This window comes from Chelonia mydas, chromosome 8 (assembly GCF_015237465.2).
Source record: "Chelonia mydas isolate rCheMyd1 chromosome 8, rCheMyd1.pri.v2, whole genome shotgun sequence".
NCBI classification, from domain to species: domain Eukaryota; kingdom Metazoa; phylum Chordata; order Testudines; family Cheloniidae; genus Chelonia; species Chelonia mydas.
Genome location: NC_057854.1, coordinates 69,361,491 through 69,379,271, shown reverse-complemented (window position 1 = coordinate 69,379,271; position 17,781 = coordinate 69,361,491). Strand labels below are relative to the sequence as shown.

The following is a 17,781-nucleotide window of genomic DNA, read 5'->3' as shown; positions in this document are numbered from 1 at the left end:
GGAAAAAAACTCTATTAACTTCTGGGGGGTATAAGTAGCACCTTCTTAAAGCAGAAAGAATTTTGAAATAAGAGATTTTTTTTACTTTCATGGAACTACCGCCATTCCTACCTGAGGAGTTAAATGTATTTTGGCTGAGACCTCGTAAAGGAATGCTGTCTTCTCTTTTCTTTAAATACTTCAATTCCAATCCCAAATTCTCACCACTAACCAAAAGAAAATAGAATCATGCTTAAAATAGGAAAATGTAACACTTCTTTGTTTACCTAATTTTGTAAGCTTGTGTTTTTAATGCAGTAAAGCTCACTAGTAATATACTTAGGGCCTAAAATAAAGGCCCTTCAAAGAGATTAAGACCGACTGAAGCAGCAGCAACCTAAAAGACATCTCAAATACTTGTATTCACCATACTAACATCAATGCAGGTGCTGAAACAATAACAATGTAATGGTTACTTACCTTGCAGTAACTGTGGTACTTTGAGATATTTGAATCCATGGTGCATACCACTGTAGGTGTACGCATGCCTCAGGCATGCAAGACTGTAATTTGAACAGCAGTGTCTGTTGGGATCATGCCTGTACCCAGCATATATGCCCTCAGATGGGGGTACAAATGGCAGGGCGGCCACTTCACTCCCTCCAGTTTCTCACTAATCTAGAATCTCACCTAGAGGAGACTCCAAAGGAGCAAGAACGTAGGGTGTTTGTGGGAGCTATTCAGACAAAACATATAAGAACCACAGTTACTGCCAACTAAGTAACGGTTCTTTCTTCAATTATTTGTCCATGTGGATCCCATTCTAAGTCACTGGCCAGCAGTACCTCATGTGGAAGGTGGGAATGAGTAGTCCTAGTTCACTCACTAAACAATGCCTTTCCCAGTTTGGCATCTTATCTCAAAGCCAGGTCCAGGCACAGTGTTTGGCATCTCGATGAGAAACAGTATAATAAGGGAGGGGGATGAACCATGAGGGACTGAAATTCACTCACCCACCTGGCTTATGTAATGGCCACCAAAAAAGCAATCTGAGACTAAGGTAGTGAAGAGAACATTCAGAGGCGTTTAAAGGGGGACTTCATGAGGATATTTAGATCCCAAGAGATAGATGGATGCCTGGAAATATGTTTGGTTCAGTGTTCCAATCTATTTTACCTTGGAGGCAGTACCAGCCTTTGGTGCCAAGCTGATTTCTGGCAGTTGTGGATGGCCTGTCGGACTGTGTCAGATCTCTTACTGGTACTGGTCTTAAGAGTTGCATTCTGGCTCAAAGAAGTGCTGACTGACTGGGACTCAGAGGTGGAAGGTCCTATGTTGGAGCCTGATACCTGTTCTTATGGGTCTGAAGTGCCCCTCAGACTGCTCCAGAAGTAGTAATTTTAGCCAGCTGACCCTGGATTTTCTCCATCTTGACAAGAAAAACCAGCAGACAGCACAGCTGTCAAACAAGGGGCTTCTGCTTAAACAGAACAAACAATGGCTATACGTCTGTGTCTGCAGGGAATGAGTCCATTGCACAATGTACGGGGAGTTCAAGCCTGAGGGCTTTGAATCCACTATGACAGCAATGGCGGTGATGCAAACTGCCAAGCAGTAAGAGGGATGGATGGGACTGCTCTGCCCTCAGATGGGGAAAGCACGAGGACATAATGAGTGCCAGGCATAGCTCCAATCGACACTGCTGTTCCAAGATTCTGATTTCGCATGCATGGATACCGAGTGTGGGAACTAAATGGACAATTATGCAATGTTACTTTTACGTAGTACTACATAAAATGTGTTGACATTTTATTTTAATAACTTTTATATAGATTCAATATTCCAGCCCTGTCTACACAGCAAACTATTTTTGTAATCAGTCTGACACTCATCCAACCCAGTTACAACAAATGTGACAGTTTCTGCAGAGCAGTGTTTTCCATCTCAAAACCACATGACAACCAGGTTTGTTCATCCACATTTATAACAGTGCCAAGAGGTCTTTGGATCAGTGCTTTCTTAGAAAATTTGGGCAGCTATCTCAGTGACTCAGAAGATGAAAGAATTCCCAGAGGGCACAGATACAGAGCAATGCATTCTGGGATATCCCCCCCTCCCCCCCCCCTCAGAGCAGTGGAGAGCTGGAAAGGAGAGCCAACTGAGATAAAAGATACAGTTAGAGGAGGTCCTATCTACACCACAAAAACAGTTTACAAAATTTGTTTCAGGAAGACATATTTGCCAGTCTAAGAGACTTTAGTGCTATAACTGGGATTAACCATGTAATTAACTGGTTAAATGCAGTTAAAATATGTAGTGCAGCCAGAACTTAATGTTTTCACTTACTCATCCCACTGGGCCTACCTCCTTCATTGTATGATTTCTAAAACCACCCACTATTTGTACACTCCAGCACCACCCTGGTAAACTGGAATAAAGAAACCAGACTTCATCTGCAAATGGAATTACTAGTCACATCACTTTAAGCAATAGGCTCTGAATGCCATCACTAGCCAGACTTGCTAGGGCAGTCAGCATTTCAACAAATGAACATTCATTGCCCTCACTCTACTTTTCAGGTCACTATGATATCTACTTCCAGAGTAGCTGGACCCCATTAAGCTGATGCTCCTACATACCAATATCACCGCTATTGTGGAACTCCACTAAAGAACAGAATTGTCACAATACAGGGTCAGGTACAGCCATATTTAAAGTCATTAGTGCTGTGTGACAAAGTTTGGTTTCTGTAGTGTATCCCAAGAGAGCTGAATAATGAAAAAATTAGACTACTTTAAAAAGGAACTGACACAGACTTTTTTTTTTGGGGTGGTGGTGGGGAGGGAAATAGGTAAATCTGCGAACAGGACAATTTAATATTTCACTAGAAATGAAATATGGCTTCTTCAGAATTATTCATAAAACAAAAAAAACTACTTCCAAAGACACTTGGACAGAGGACCACATTTTCAAAAGTAGCCTCTAAAATTACAGGTTTATTTTGTGAGTAAGTCTGTGCATGCTCACTGGAACATAACAATACAATGTGTATTCACAAACTTGGGTATAAAAAAACTTTTGAAAAAAAAAAATGTCCAACGATTTTAGAAAGGCTGGGCTGAGGTCTCTGAGAATTGGACCTCAAAATAATTTCTATGGGCACAATCATCATGATACTCACTTTTCTTTATTTGTTGACTGACCAGTTGCAATAGGAAATCCTGGCTGAATGTCTGTACTTCTATTAGTTTTTGAAAGCTGCACGTTAAACTGAACCTGCCAAAAGATCAAAGGTTTCACACATTCAACATTTTGGATCCAGATATGATTATGCACCAAGAAAATGTATAGACTGAGGACTTTTGTCAGACTGAGCACTTCAGGGCAATAAGGTTCCACAATATGTTTAGCAAATGCTTAACAAATTAAATAGTATAGATATAAACCAAAGAAGCAATTCAGTTGACAAGTCTGCTGTGTATAAATAGGATAGCACAGGGTGAATTACTGATACATAGCAACATGGTTTGGTATCCAATATAAACAGGAAATAGTTGCTGCTTCTCAATTATTTAAGTTATGTTAAATTTAAGATTTAGGGTAGAGCAGCAGCTTACAGCCCACTAATATAGTGCTGACTGATATCTGATTGAAGTCAGTTATGCCAAAGTAAAGCTGATATTTCCCAAGAAAGCCTTTGTTTAAAGTTTTGGTGTCTTTGGTATTCGGTGTTTTTTTCTGAAACATCAGGTTTGATTGTTTTTAGTAAGCTAAGTCTTTTGTGGAGTGTAATAGGGCAGTCTGCCACTTTAAGAGCATGGGGCCAAGCTAGCCCTGTTCATTAAACTGATCCAGCTGAGCAGGAGAAAGGTGTTCTCCCAAAAAGAGGCTCAGCAGAATTCATTTTTTAAAAAAGGTCATTGGATGACAATTGTTCATTTAAAGCTTTTTTTCTCCAATGTAATACATTTAAATTTTCAAAGTATGGGGGAATCAGACAATTATTTAATGACAACACATGCTGAGACTCAACACATTAAAGCTTTATAACCACACACAGATATACAAAGTAAATATCTCTGAATCCAACAAACGTCTCAAGCAGCATTTTTCTTACTTTGCTGATCTGTAAATTTTGATTACTATTGATGGAAATATATTTTTGGGTGGCTTTGTGCGTGTATGGTGAAATTGACATTTACTGATGAAAATCTCATCTTTCCAAGCCTATCCATAAAGAGCAGCAGGAAGAGGCTGCAGAGAGCAGAAAGTTTTGCAGGCCCTCTCTGGGAATAGGAAGACAGGCCAGAAGCCAGGAGGCCTGGATAGCAGAAGGAGATGCTTGAAACACTCAAGGAAACACCTCTTTGGCCACTCTCATGTACAAGGGCAGGGAGCAGAGATCGAATCTAGGAGGGACATAGGACTTTTATTAAGCCCAAGGTGGGCAGACATTGTTTGCATTATTGCTTGGTTGGAGCCTTTGAACTCTAGGAAGGGACTCCACAGTTAAATCTGAGAGCCCTCTAGTCTGAAGGACAGTAGAGCCTGGAGTGTAAGGCGGCGGCAAAGCCCAACCCTTTTGAGTTACGCTATTGAACTTTAGTTTGTGATTCGAGGTGCCCCTATTAATATATTACTCCATGACATGGGTGTCATTAGTAAAGCTACGGTTTTGTCACAGACCAAAGACCTCCATGACTTCAGCCTGCGGTGGCTGGGAACTGCAGAGTCCCACCACCCTGGAGGTGGTAGGGGGACCCCCGCAACTCCAAGTCCCCACGGGTGATGGGGGTCCCTGGAGCTCCCAGCCAGCCCCCCACAACTGCTTCCCATTTTGTCATGGAAATTTTTAGTAGAAGTCAGGGACAGGTCATGGGCTTCCATAAATTTTTCTTTATTGCCCATGACCTGTCTGTGACTTTTACTAAAAATAGCCGTGACAAAATCTTAGCCTTAGTTATTAGCTAAGACAGTGTTGGAGAAGTATACTTGAGGAGCCCTGAGAAGAGGAATCAAAGAGTGGGATGCCAGCAAGGCCACACCCATGCCATCGGGATATTCTGAAATAGTGATGCTATGACACTGAGCTATAGTAATTTCAATCCCAAATTGTATAGAATATATGAAGTGTTTAGTGTACTACAAACTACTTCTGTAAGGAATAAAGAAACACGAAGATATACAGACAACGGAAAAGGGAACCTTGCTGACTTTGAGAACTTCTTTTTCACTAGTTTACAGTAGGACGTTTACTATAATCAAATAGAAATTAGGGAAGTTACATTTGGGAGACAGTATGGTATATTAGACTGAAAACCAGAGGTAACTGCCAGGAATTCTCGTGTTCTAGGTTTAACACTACAACTGATTTGCTGTGTAGCTTTTGTTCAAAGGAGAATTCATGACAAGGTGGAAAATACCTTACAGGAGAGTCATGAAAATTAGGGTTTGTAAACTGTTGAAAATGCCAAATATTATTACCACTAAAATAATTTAGTGTTTATAGCCAAATTCTTGCTGTCACTTAACATAAAAACCATATCACATAGCATACTGTGTTAATAATTTCTGGAAATATCCAATTAAGTCAAACTGTTCAGAAATATATGATTAGAAATGTTTGTCTTGAGCACAGAAGTAAAAGTAAAAGTAAATGCCTGCCTTTGGTCCTGAAACCTGCTGGTTGGCACTTTTCACAGGTGCTGTTTCTGGAAAGTTTTGGAAAGCGCATACTGGAGAGATGGGGTAACTGATTCCTGAGCTAGTAAAACGGAGTCTGTTGTCAAGCTGTAAGAGAGAAAAATAAAATGTAGAAAGAGGAGGAAACAGCAGTGCAACAGTAGAAAATCAAAATCTATGTATGCATCTCTAGTGCCAGCATCTCTAGTTTTCTTTTTAACAGTGGTTCACTTAAAGTAGAAACCAGACATTCAAAATCACTAAACTGGGACTCAGGGGACCTGGGTTTTCTTCCTAGCTCTGCCATTGGTCTGCTGGATGTCCTTCGGAAGGGCATTTCACCTCTTAGTATCTAAGTTTCCCCAACTGTAAAATGAGGATAAGGAGACAGACCTCCTTTGTAAAGCATGTAGAGAACCACTGATGAAAAGCTATATAAGAGCTAGGTATTAGTATTCTTACCGGGTAATCATGCCTGGCAGGCTTCAATGAGCATTTCACTGAGCCCTGATGTAAAAATTTAAAACTGACCTTTGTAGTCACAAAATATTACCACAAATTAATGTTTATACATTATAGTGACTAAAGTACAGGGAAAAAATTGGTTTTCCTATGCTTACATTCTTAAAAGGAATACTTGCAGAAAGTGAAGGGATACTAGACAAGGTAAGCATTATTTTACTAGCACTTTTCCTCTAACAACAAACCACAAGATTTGACTAATATACTCTTGACTATACTCTTATTACAAGTGTATGTAAGTCACACAAGACAAACTTGTTGTGTTTTTTGTTTTTGTTTTTTTTAAGATTAAATGGCTGCAGATCTACAGGCCTTAGTTACTGGAAGGGGAACAGAACAATAGAGAAGTAAAACCTGCTAGCCGAGGTAAAATGGGCATGTGCTAGATATGTTGAACCAAAAAAATAAACAACCAACCAAATAAACACTGACTGATAGATTTGAGAACTCCTTGAAAGCATTGTACCACACATCTTAAGAGCCAGCAGGCCTACTTTAATTTGGTCTCTTTAAACAAGAACATTTTATAAGAATTTTTTACTCCTCATTTCCCTTGTGCTCTTCAAAATACCTCACTAGCCCTAAGTTAAAAAGCTATGTTCATGTAAAAATTAATGACTATCTGGAACATTTGTTAGTAACCATTTCTAGAAGTATGAAGATGCGTCACAGCAAGACACACCCACACTTTTTCTTATGCAATTTCTATTAGTGTTGTAATCGTTTTTCTGTGTGTTGGCAGATTTTTAAATTCTAATTTCATATTAAATTCAAAAGTGAAAGGGACATTCTGCATGTAGTTTATATATATATATGTTTTACCAGATTAGCAGAAGCTCTAGGTCCTCCAGGCAGAGGAAAAATACCTGTACATCCCCTTCCACCAGGTAAATAACTCTTAGTTATATAAGAGCAACCCAGAATACTTTATGACCTCTGCTTGGTGGCATGTCTAGCATGTGTTATATAGCCTATCTTTCTAGTCACATACAATTTCTGGTGTTTGGTGTAAGTACAGTGTAATGGACTGTTTGAGAAGGACATTCTTGACTCATTTTAGAGAAGGATCTTAAGAATATTAGACGTGTAGATGCATGCACGTTTTAGCATATGCTATTTCACTAGCCCAAACGCATTATACAAATCTGTGCATTTTAACAGTTTATATCGCTTATTCAAGACAATGAGAATTTAGGAAGTTCTTATTTATGATACTAGTAACTTTGTTGCATCCATTAACAGTGCACAACATGATGAGAAAAATTCAATTACAGGGCAAAAGGAATACCAAAGCATTTCTCCTAGGTACGATAAGCATTTCACTTGGCATGTATCTTTATTCTAAAAATGTACAGAAAGTACAAAGTTTTATAAATTTGGATAGCTTACCATATTGTGAGGTGAAGTGCCAGTTCTAATAGTGCCATTGCTTGAATGTATAAGTGGAATGGTAGAAGTTCCCAATATCTCTTGCTTTCTTGCCATCTGAATTTCATTCAGTTGCTTATTTAACCATGTGATTACTATATAGAAAAAGGAGTAAAACTCTAATTTTCAAGCATTTTGTTTTCCATCCCTTTTATTAGTACTGTAAATCTAACATAAATTACGTCAAGAAATCATGTGAATGATTCTATTTCATGTTATATTAGTGTTATGTTATATTCCCCCCCTCCGCCCCCGCAAAGTCCTATCTCTCAAACATAACAGGCCTGATTAGCTTTCCCCTTCAACATCTACTGCTAAAAATGGCTTAAAAAAAAAAATCAGGCTCCTTAAAGAGCATAGTCATCTTTTAAATGTCCATTATTACAACCTATTACTTAATTTTTCATAGAACAGCAACAGAGTATTAATTAGAACCCACAACTATAGGGAGGTAAGCATGTAATAATTAGAGACCCCACAGCTGGATTTAAGTTCATTGAGTTCAATATGCTTTGGATTATGCCCCATAAAGAGTAAGAGATCTACAAACATATATAACTTTAAGCATGTAAGCTTTCCCACGGACTTCAATGAAATTCTTTACCTGCTTAAAGTTAAGCATGTGTATTAGTAGGATGCACAACTGGAGCCTATGTTTTCAAAGCATCAATTTGTAACTTATCTGTGCAATTCTTGTTTTAACTCATGCGGTCATGTAGCTTAAATTTAGAATCGCATGTACACTTTTTCAAATTCTAAAATGTAACACTTAGAAAGTTGTAGGGGAAATTCTGTTTTATGTGAAGAACCACACCAAACAAATTAGGGCTACTATAATACACTGGAAATCTGAACTGAACGGTTACTAAATTGTTTGATCCTTGTGGGCTGTGGGGTGGCGGGAACGGAGGGGAACAGCAGGAAATCACAAGTATGCCATGATAGAAATGAGCAATCTTTCTAGCTTCAAGATGAAATAAAATGTTTTTAAATACAAAATTGTACTCCTGAGGGCATTCTGTGCCAAAAAATTAAAAATTCTGCGCACAATATTTTAAAATTCTGCAAATTTTATTTGTCAAATAAATGTGGAGACTCCAGCATGGCATTGGCAAGCACAGGCCACTGGCTGGAAAGAGGTGGGAGATCACTGTGCAGCTCCCACCGAGGACACGGAGTCAGTGATGAGGCTGCACCCAACCCTGACACAGCACAAGGATAGGGCCTTCCCCAGAAAAACCCCAGGGCCTGCCACTCTCTGCCAGGTGCACCAGGTGTGGGGCAGACAGGCTCAGCAAAGCAGGATCCAAGTTTGGAGGGGCTTAGTGGGGGGGAATCCAGGTGTGGGTTGAGAGGGTTGTGTGAGGGGCAATCTGGGTGGAGGCGGCTCAGTGAGGGATCCGAGTGGGAAGGGGGATCTGGATGCACAGGGGCTTGTTAGGGAGTTCTGGGTACAACGGTCATGGGATTCTACAGGGGGATCCAGGTGCAGGTGGTTCATCGGGGTGATGAACAGTGATCAGTGTACAGTGATCCCTCCCCCTGCAGCTGAGGAGCAATGGGTGCAGGAAGCGTGGAGGGAAAGAGGGAGGGAGTTTGCAGAGCTTCCTGCAGCCAGGGGAGAAATCTGGGGGTGGGTCTGACATGGCCCCAGATGCTGTGAAGGGGAAGAGGAAGTCCTGTCCTCCCCAGCCCAGCTGGGACTAGCAGCTGAGCCTGGCGCAGGGTCTTCCCCAGTCCTGCCTCCTGCCCCACAGTGATTCACCGCTCTGCTGGCTGCCCTGGGCACCCAAAACATACTGCTGGGGAGGGGTCACATGACCACTCTTGTGGCTTCCCCATCAGTCATTTTTCTGCGAGGAAGCAAAGAAATCTGAGGGGATCAAATTCTGTGCATGTGCAGTGGTGAAGAATTCCCCTACGTGTAACAAAAACAAGGAGAGAGAGACCTAAAGAAGCAATCCAGTAAACCTACCATTTTCATTGGTTTTTAGCAGTTGCTTGCTTTCTTCCAGTTTTTGTACTGTAGTTTCTAACTGTTCTTGCAACTTGCATACCTGAAATATTTCCATATTAATTACGTCAAGCATAATCAAGAAATATCAATGATTAAAAACTGAAGAAAATAGTGGAAATAAATATCAAGGATTTAGAAGTACAGTTGATCTTATCTTTCAGTGTTACTTTGATTTAGATTCACAATTAATCATAGTACAAAAGGGGTGTGATTACACAATGAAAAGATCCTTATTTTCTTGGCATTGATTTCAAGGCAAAAAAGTGTCAGTTGGCACTGGGCAACTATTTATGCCTTTGAAAATCTCTCTCTCAGCTTTTGCCTGTTTCTGCCCTTCAGAAGTATGTTGATTCATAGCTCTGTACACTCCGTTGTATTCACTGAACGTTTTGTACTCTGTAAATTCTAGCCCTATACAAATACAGTATCCTCTATTTGTACTTAAAGAGGTAACAAGGTAAAGAGTTTTCATTGTAGGAGTTATGGTTAGCAAACCTTTTAACAAAAGCTAATAGTAACTGAAATCTGAGATGGCCCTGAACTCCTGCTGTCTTTGCTGGAAGTTCTGTTCAGATATGAAGTTTGCAGTTCCAAACCACATTCATGAAGTGTTTTAAACATGCAAGAGAACCAGAAACTGAACTGACCAGTATGTTTTCATTCTTGGAACGGAATAAAATACCAAATGCAAATAAAGCATAAAGCCTAACAGTGGGCGAAATTTTTTTTTTTTAAATCTTTCATATTTTATCTAAGTAATATAAGAAAATCTCCCTCTTAAAAAACAATTATTTTTTAATTTGAATGTCTCTTTAGGTAAAAAACATATTGATCCAAATAATTAAGTTTATAATTATTTTAGCTATTTTTATTGGACTTCCCAATTTGTCAACTTTAGTGCTGTTACTAAAATTTGAGAGTTTTGCTTCAACTGGGCTCTCTATTCCCTCTATGCTTTAACATACTAACATTTGCCAGAATTCTGTTTCAATAAACCATTTCATAAGTGGTTAAAAGTCATTCAGTTTTATAGACAGCAATTCAAGGCTAATCCTGCAAACACTTAAACACATGCTTAATTTAAAGCACATACATAAGTGGTTACAGCTTAAGATAATGCATTAAGTTACCTCTTGCTCTTTTACTCGAAGAGATTGTCCAGTCTCCTGAAGTTCCCTTTGCTCTTTCTGTAGTTTCTCTTCTTTTTCAGCCAAGAGTTTTTCTTGCTGAATTGTTACTGTATTTTTCAATTTCAATTTACTCACTAGCGTTTTCAAATCTCCTTGTAACTTCTTGATAATTTCATTAGCCTATTAAACAACAGAGTCATTTCTAAATTAAACAACAATGCATAAAATTAAATGAAGAAATCCCATGATTAGGACAATTTCATGTTTAAACAAACCTTAAGAAGTTCAGCCGATAATGACTTTATTGTTGCTTCAAGTTTTCCTACATGAACTTGTTTCTTCTCTGTATTTTCTTCCAGTATCACCTTAAAAAAAATCAAAAGGTTTTCCATTAGCAAGGTTTTGTGCTTCTTTAAAAAAAAAAAAGAGCACAGTACTTAAATCTGATTTAGATCAAGCTCGTTAAAATTTGCATTAGACGGGAGAGGGTTTACTCCCCCTGTGCAGTCACTGTAGTTGTTCGAGATGTGGTCCTTATGGACCAGGGGTCTCAAACACATCGCCCGCAGAGTTATTTCCTGCAGCCCGCCATAGGCGCCGACTCCACCAGCAGCCAAGCTCCCCCTCACCCCCGCCCTCCCCCGAGCGCGCCGCATCCCCGCTTCTCCACCTACCTCCCAGCGCTTCCTGCCAACAAAACAGCTGTTTGGCAGCACTTAGGACTTTCCAGGAGGGAGGGGGAGGAGCAGGGATGCGGGCGCTCAGGGGAGGAGATGGAGAAGAGGTGGGGTTGGGGCAGGGATTTGGGGAAGGGGGAAGAGACTTTGGGGAAGGGGTTGGAATGGGGGCTGGGAATGGGTGGGAAGAGGCGGGGCCTCATGGACTAGATGAGCAGTCTGAGGTATGAAGTTCAGCATGTATGATTCTTTGCTGTGAGTAGTTGGGAAGAATGTTTGTTAAAAAAGTGGCAACGTATTTTATATGAATAGTTACTTTAAAAAAAGTTCCTGCCATTACATCTATGTTGACAGACTGTTAGTGTAGATCATCATCGTTACCGACCACATAGGGAATAGTTACAGGTTTTATTAAAACCCCTCTTCACATTACCGTTTAAAAAAAGTTAATACATTGACTTTTAATAGCATACTACAGTACTCTTCATTTTTTTCATTTTTGACTATACTTTTGTATCATTGTATGAAATGGTTTCAGTGATGCGGCCCTCGGGCCAATGTACTAGTCCTCATGGGGCCCTCGTGGTTATTTGAATTTGGAATCCCTGCTAAGGACGCTTCACTTCAGGTGGGCATGCACCTTCAAATTGGAGATTTTAGCTAGCAGTGCCTGCTTGACCCATGCATGCGCTCTACTATGCCTAGTACTCTGCAACATGGCTAAATAGATCTGTGCAGGCGACCCACCCTCAATTCCTTCTCTACCACAAAGATCCACAGCAGAGAAATCCGAAGCAGAGGGCAAGGATGTGGAGTACTGAAGCACCCATAGGAGGGCATCTCAAAGAACTAGTTACTGAACAGGGTGAGTAACTGCTCCTTCTTTAAATAGTGTCCCTATGGGTGCTCCACTTCAGGTGACTACCAACCAAATTCTGGTTCAGGTTTCCCCTCCTCACTATCAGAGGAGTATTTTTCTGGAGACTGCTAGGGAGATGGAACATATTTGAGACACACCCTCAAGCTCCATTCCAATAGTATGAGCATTCGTGGATGCCCCCACCTATACTCCATGGGCCCACTCAATTGCTGTGCTGGGATCAATTGGTGGCATATTGCCAAAAATTCTCTAGGACCCCTAGCATCACTCATCGCCATGATAAGGCTAAACAATCCTTCCCATCCTCTCTTGAAGCCCTGAACCACAAGGAGAGACTTTTGAGGAGCAGAAGGTGAAAGCAGAGAACAAGGTCACCCTACTAACAACATCTCCTCTTCATCCCCAGATAAAGTAGTTATGATTCCTTCACCATTGCAGGTTGATGACTCCAAACAGCACCAGAAGAAAAAGGTGGTGACTGTCGGTACTGGGTGAATGTCTGGAGACTCAGAGGTCCTCAGTACCAAACAAAGGGGAGTCAGGCATCTCTGTCACTGTGAGGTGTTGTGAAAATTTAACCTCCTGCAGTATCGACATGGTGGTCAGTACTGAGGCTGCAGCCTGAGCAGCGGTGATCCTGGTAGATGGAGCAAATGATACTGTAGGCTTTATGCACTCCAAAGAATGACCACTAGATGATAGTCTGGTCTTCTGCAGTACTGAAATGGAAGGTTCCAAGAACCTGGCTGATTCTTTGAGTACTAACTTAGAAGAGATAGTCTTCTACTTGTCATCTCGATCTCCTGATAGTACCAATGATGTGCTGGAACCTTTAGATTCTTTGGGTTTAGTGGCGGTCACAGAGGAACCTGCAGTCTTGTGGGTACCGAGTCAGGAACCAACAGGCGCAAAAGTAGTTGTCTCAATCGGCGACCAGTGCTTCTTTGAAGTAGATTCCCTATCTGGGGAACCCGAGCTCCTTTTCCTAGAGTCTTTGAGAGGATTCTTGAGTTTTCCCCTCTTAGAAGCTCTAAGGGAGTGTTACGCCAAAGTGGTTGAAGAGCTCAACTTGCTTGGAGACCAATGTATGAAGGAGGTCTCCTAGCCTGTTTCAGAAACTAGACAGACACAGCTCTTCATCATGAGGCAGTGCAATTTAATCTCCAGGTTCTTTCTGGCTCTTGATTTTCATGCCAGGCAAAAATTACACTTCTGGGGGACGTGTGACTTCTCAAGGCAATGGATGCACTGGGAGTGCCCATCGCTCACCAGGATGGCCTGTCGGCATGAAAGTCAATCTGTAAAACCTGAAGAGCTGGGCACACCCTCTCAGCAACATAAAGTTCCCTGCAGGGAAAAAACCCTGAAAGGACGTCAATAATAATAATAATTATTATTATCATCATCACTATTATTATTATCATCATCATATACTATCACTACAACTAGTTAGCTATGTAAAACTATTTGGAAAAAGAAAACCTACTGGAAATAAGCTCGAGTCGGACACTTCACCCTGATATTCTATGATACTTCTGAGACTCCATCTTAGCCCAAGGCAGCTGAGAAAAAACTGAAGGCAGTCTGCCCATGCAGCTCTATACAGACACGGTACAGAGCATGAGTCAGAGTAGAATGCATGTAAGGGCCAAACGGGAACTGCTACCTAAAATCTCTGATAGAAGATGCAATGGGGCACATGCGCAGTTGAAGTGGAGCACCCATAGGGACACTACTAGAAGAACCACCTCACTAATTTTCACATCACTAATCCAGTTTTTAAACAGAAAAATTCAGTCTCATATGTCAGCAAAGATCTAATAGTAAGAGATGAATATATTTTGTAAAAGTAGTGTATATTTACTGTTGGACTACAAAGTACTATAATTGTAACTGTAATTGTATTTTGCAATGCTGTAACCTAATTCTTTAAATCATGGTTGATCATCTATTTGCCAGTTCACAAAATCGGATAATCCACAATTGCCCAGTTGTGAACAGCAATTAAGCATGGTTCTACACCACTTTAGAAACAGTATATTTAGAAACTAACAGAACCTTTTGTTCTTGTGTTGCATCTAATACTTCTTTTGTCCTAATAATTAGCTGGTCCTTATCTTTGATCTCTTGTTCCAAAACAGCAACTCGTGTTTGTAGCTGATTAATGTGTTTCTCTTTTTCATGGCATTCAGCATCCAGAGTAGTATTCTCCCGACGCAACGACAGCACTTCTTGCTTTGCTCTCTGGCACTCCTAGAATGTTTGGAAAAAATATTTTAAAAGACAAAAAAACAAAACAAAAACACTGCAATACCTTACATTTGAATAACCATATCTAACTCTTACCAAGGATATCAATAAGACAATAGAAATAGATAATAAAAATAAATACTTCAGAACCTGAAGTATGGATTCCCACAACCTGAACATTTGCTGTATTTTCACAGATTGCACTGTATATCGTGTGAGTGTATTGATTGTGTTATCCCTATACAAATATAGATTTGAAAATAAAAATGAACATTCCATACATCTTCTATCCCAGAGAGTTTTGCTTTAAGTTCTCTAATTGTGGAGTCTCCTTTGTATCTCCTTTCTGTTAGGTCCTTGTTGGCAATCTCTAGTTCTGAGAGTCGATTCTGTAGCTGTTGGATACTTTTCTGATGCAAGCTTTCCAGTTCCTTTTTCTGTTGTTCATGTTGTTGTTGGTACTGAGTCTGCACCTGTAATGAAAAAAGAAGTTGGAAAACAAAGGAAGAAGTGCTTCAGTGAAACTAACCTTAAACTAAGAAACTACTAAATGTGTACCTATATTTTTGGTTTGTTTTTCCTTCAGTTCTCATACCTGGAGAGCTTTCTCCTTCTCATTTGTCAATTCCTGAGTGTGCTTATTTGTTAGCGTTGTTGTATGTGACGTCCATTCACTTCTCAACTTATCTAATTCCCGGCTCTTTTCTGACAAGCTCTGTGTTTGTTGAGACAGCATAAAGAATCTTGAAAAATGTATCATATTATACTGAACAATACTTTGCACTATATTGTGATTTTCATCCAAGGACCTCATAGTGCTGTACAGAACTAATTGAATCCTCACACCACTCAGTGACATACATCTCAGTTTTACAGATGGGAAACAGAGGGTCATCAAACAATGACAGAGCTGGTAAAAAAATCATAATTCCCAACCTTATGCCCTAACCAAAGCATGGTACTCTCTCCTATCAAGTGGAAGAAAGAGTGAACACTCAACAGCCATGCCACAGCACTGTAAATACCAACTTTTCAGTATGAAAAATATACTACTTGGTAGCATTTTTCTTTTAAATTTGCAACAGAAGTGTACAGCAGTTCCAATTCTATAAAAAGTTAGATAATGTGTTTTTAAAATGTCAACTGTCTGACAAGTCCACAGAAGGGGAAAAAAGGAACATTAAGGCTCTCTCTTTAACTGAAGAGTGACCAAAGTTCAGTCTGTATTTGTACTGTATGACCCACAGCTGTCATCCTCTAAAAAAAGAAGTGAAACCACAACAGGGCCCACCATCTATCTTAAATAGAATTTTAGAACATAAATAGCCACAATTTTAATAAATTTTTTCTTTGCTTCATACATAACACAAAGTAAAGGGTTCCAAAATATCTTCATTGTGTGACATTTCAATGTAGAGACAGTCTTGTGAACTACTTATTCTCATATTTCTGACCACATAATATTCCTATGGCAACCACAGCAAGTGCTTGGGGAAAAGTAAAGTGTTTTTAGTTGTCTTTAGTGTGATGTTTTGACCTTTGTTCAGAACTGTTCATCACACTGGCTACTTTTGAACTTCACTTCACCGCCTTCTGCCCTGCCAAAATTGATTGTTTCTCAACACCATGTAACCAGCCAGACATCTATGGGCCACCAGCAGTGAATACTCCACAGGCCAAAAAATTCAAAATAAATGCACAGATATAAGATTAGATACAAAACAAGAAAAGATAATATTTTACAAAGTGTTCTATAAACTGGACCCTACTGAAATTCTACAATTAGTAATGTAGCTTTACATGTGGTACGCTATACAGAAAATTCAGAAGACTGAACACGTATTATACCAAAGGCAGGAAGGCATAAGTCAATTACCTGCTGTGTGTAGCTCAGCTGTCTGGTAAGGTCATCTTCAGTTTTTTTAAACTTTTGTTCCAATAATGACTTTTCTTCCTACATATAATTGACATTTTAAATCTATACAATCTTATTTTCCAATTTAGAAACATTATTTAGCATCCATATTCCATTATTTCTACATGTAAAGTCCAAAAATACATGTCCATTATGCCAGTAACAAAGTCTTATCAAGACAGCCTAAATACTAAGTTGTATATTTTCATGAATCCTAAAGTAAAAACCTTTTTTCAGTTGTAAAAAAGTAATTCAGTACAAATGCAGACAATTCTGAATCAAGTTTTCCCCGAAATTTCCCCAAGAAAATAGGATCTTCACACTTTAAACTATTGTTTGAAAAGTAGTTGCATTAATACCTAGATGAGGGGTTCTCAACTGGGAGTCGCAAGGTTATTACGGGAGGATCGAAAGCTGCCCGCCCCCATGCATGCAGGGGCTCCGGTTGCCAGCCAGGTGCCCAGCTCTAAAGGCAGCACTGCCCCCAGCTCTATGTGCAGAATTAATTTTGATATGTGCACCACTATGGAGGGGATATGTGGCCGGGGCCAGGGGTTCAGAGTGTGGGAGGGGGCTCAGGGCGGGGGCAGAGGGTTGAGGTACGGGGGGTAAGGGCTCTGGCTGGGGGTACAGGCTCTGGGGTGGGGTTGGGGGGGATGAGGGTTTTGGGGTACAGGCTTTCCTGGGCTGCAGTGGGGAGAGAGGACTCCCCCCAGCCCTCTCTCTGCCCACGGCAGCTCCAAGGCTGGGGCCGGGGGACAGTCACCTCTCCCTGCTGTGTGCCTGCATGGCCCTTGATAGCCTGCTGCACACCCACACAGCTTAGACGGAACTTAGACCCTGACCTAGATGTTATGGGGATAATCTTTGTGAACCTTTTCTTTTAAAAACAGTTTATGTTACAGAGGCAGTTTACATTTACATTGCACTAAAATAAAAGGAGACAAAAATGACATGTGAAGAAATTAGTGAGATCTGGACTGTAGGCTGAGGATTTTTCAAACTCTGAGATCATTGTTCATTTCATAACATTATTTAAACCTGATATGCTACCAAGCACATCAACGTCGCTTTCCAATCTATAAATGGCAAATGAAACCCCACTGAATTAAAGAAGGCTCTGTACTTACGCATGGGTATGCACGTGCAGATCCAACAGCAGGATCAAAATCCTTAACTTTCAAGTATTTCACTCTTGCATTTGTATAGCGGGTCAGCACAAAGCCATGAAGCAACCAATACTGAGAGGCTCATTTAACTCAACAATTGCCTTACCACATTCATCAAATATCCAAAGTGTC

At 40.2% G+C, this 17,781-nt stretch overlaps 1 protein-coding gene across 3 annotated transcripts in view; it reads right to left on the bottom strand.

Annotated features, from left to right (window-relative positions):
• The window catches only part of SASS6 (SAS-6 centriolar assembly protein), a 29,426-nt gene that overhangs the window by 2,463 nt on the left and 9,182 nt on the right, over nucleotides 1–17,781 (bottom strand). Inside the window, exons 6-17 of one of the 3 annotated variants that reach the window (XR_006283335.1) lie at nucleotides 16,442–16,519; nucleotides 15,161–15,280; nucleotides 14,847–15,038; nucleotides 14,374–14,568; nucleotides 11,034–11,123; nucleotides 10,759–10,938; nucleotides 9,587–9,668; nucleotides 7,573–7,706; nucleotides 5,644–5,769; nucleotides 3,161–3,255; nucleotides 2,619–2,747; nucleotides 171–206 (exon numbers count right to left, since the gene is read on the bottom strand). Coding sequence is in view for 2 of the 3 variants with exons in the window: in XM_037906928.2 (XP_037762856.1) it covers nucleotides 112–206; nucleotides 3,161–3,255; nucleotides 5,644–5,769; nucleotides 7,573–7,706; nucleotides 9,587–9,668; nucleotides 10,759–10,938; nucleotides 11,034–11,123; nucleotides 14,374–14,568; nucleotides 14,847–15,038; nucleotides 15,161–15,280; nucleotides 16,442–16,519 (1,387 nt within the window). In the remaining variant the exon portion in view is untranslated. Of the gene's footprint in view, nucleotides 1–111; nucleotides 207–2,618; nucleotides 2,748–3,160; nucleotides 3,256–5,643; nucleotides 5,770–7,572; nucleotides 7,707–9,586; nucleotides 9,669–10,758; nucleotides 10,939–11,033; nucleotides 11,124–14,373; nucleotides 14,569–14,846; nucleotides 15,039–15,160; nucleotides 15,281–16,441; nucleotides 16,520–17,781 lie in introns of those variants that run through there. The other 2 variants (XM_037906928.2, XM_043521112.1) reach the window with 2 other exon arrangements.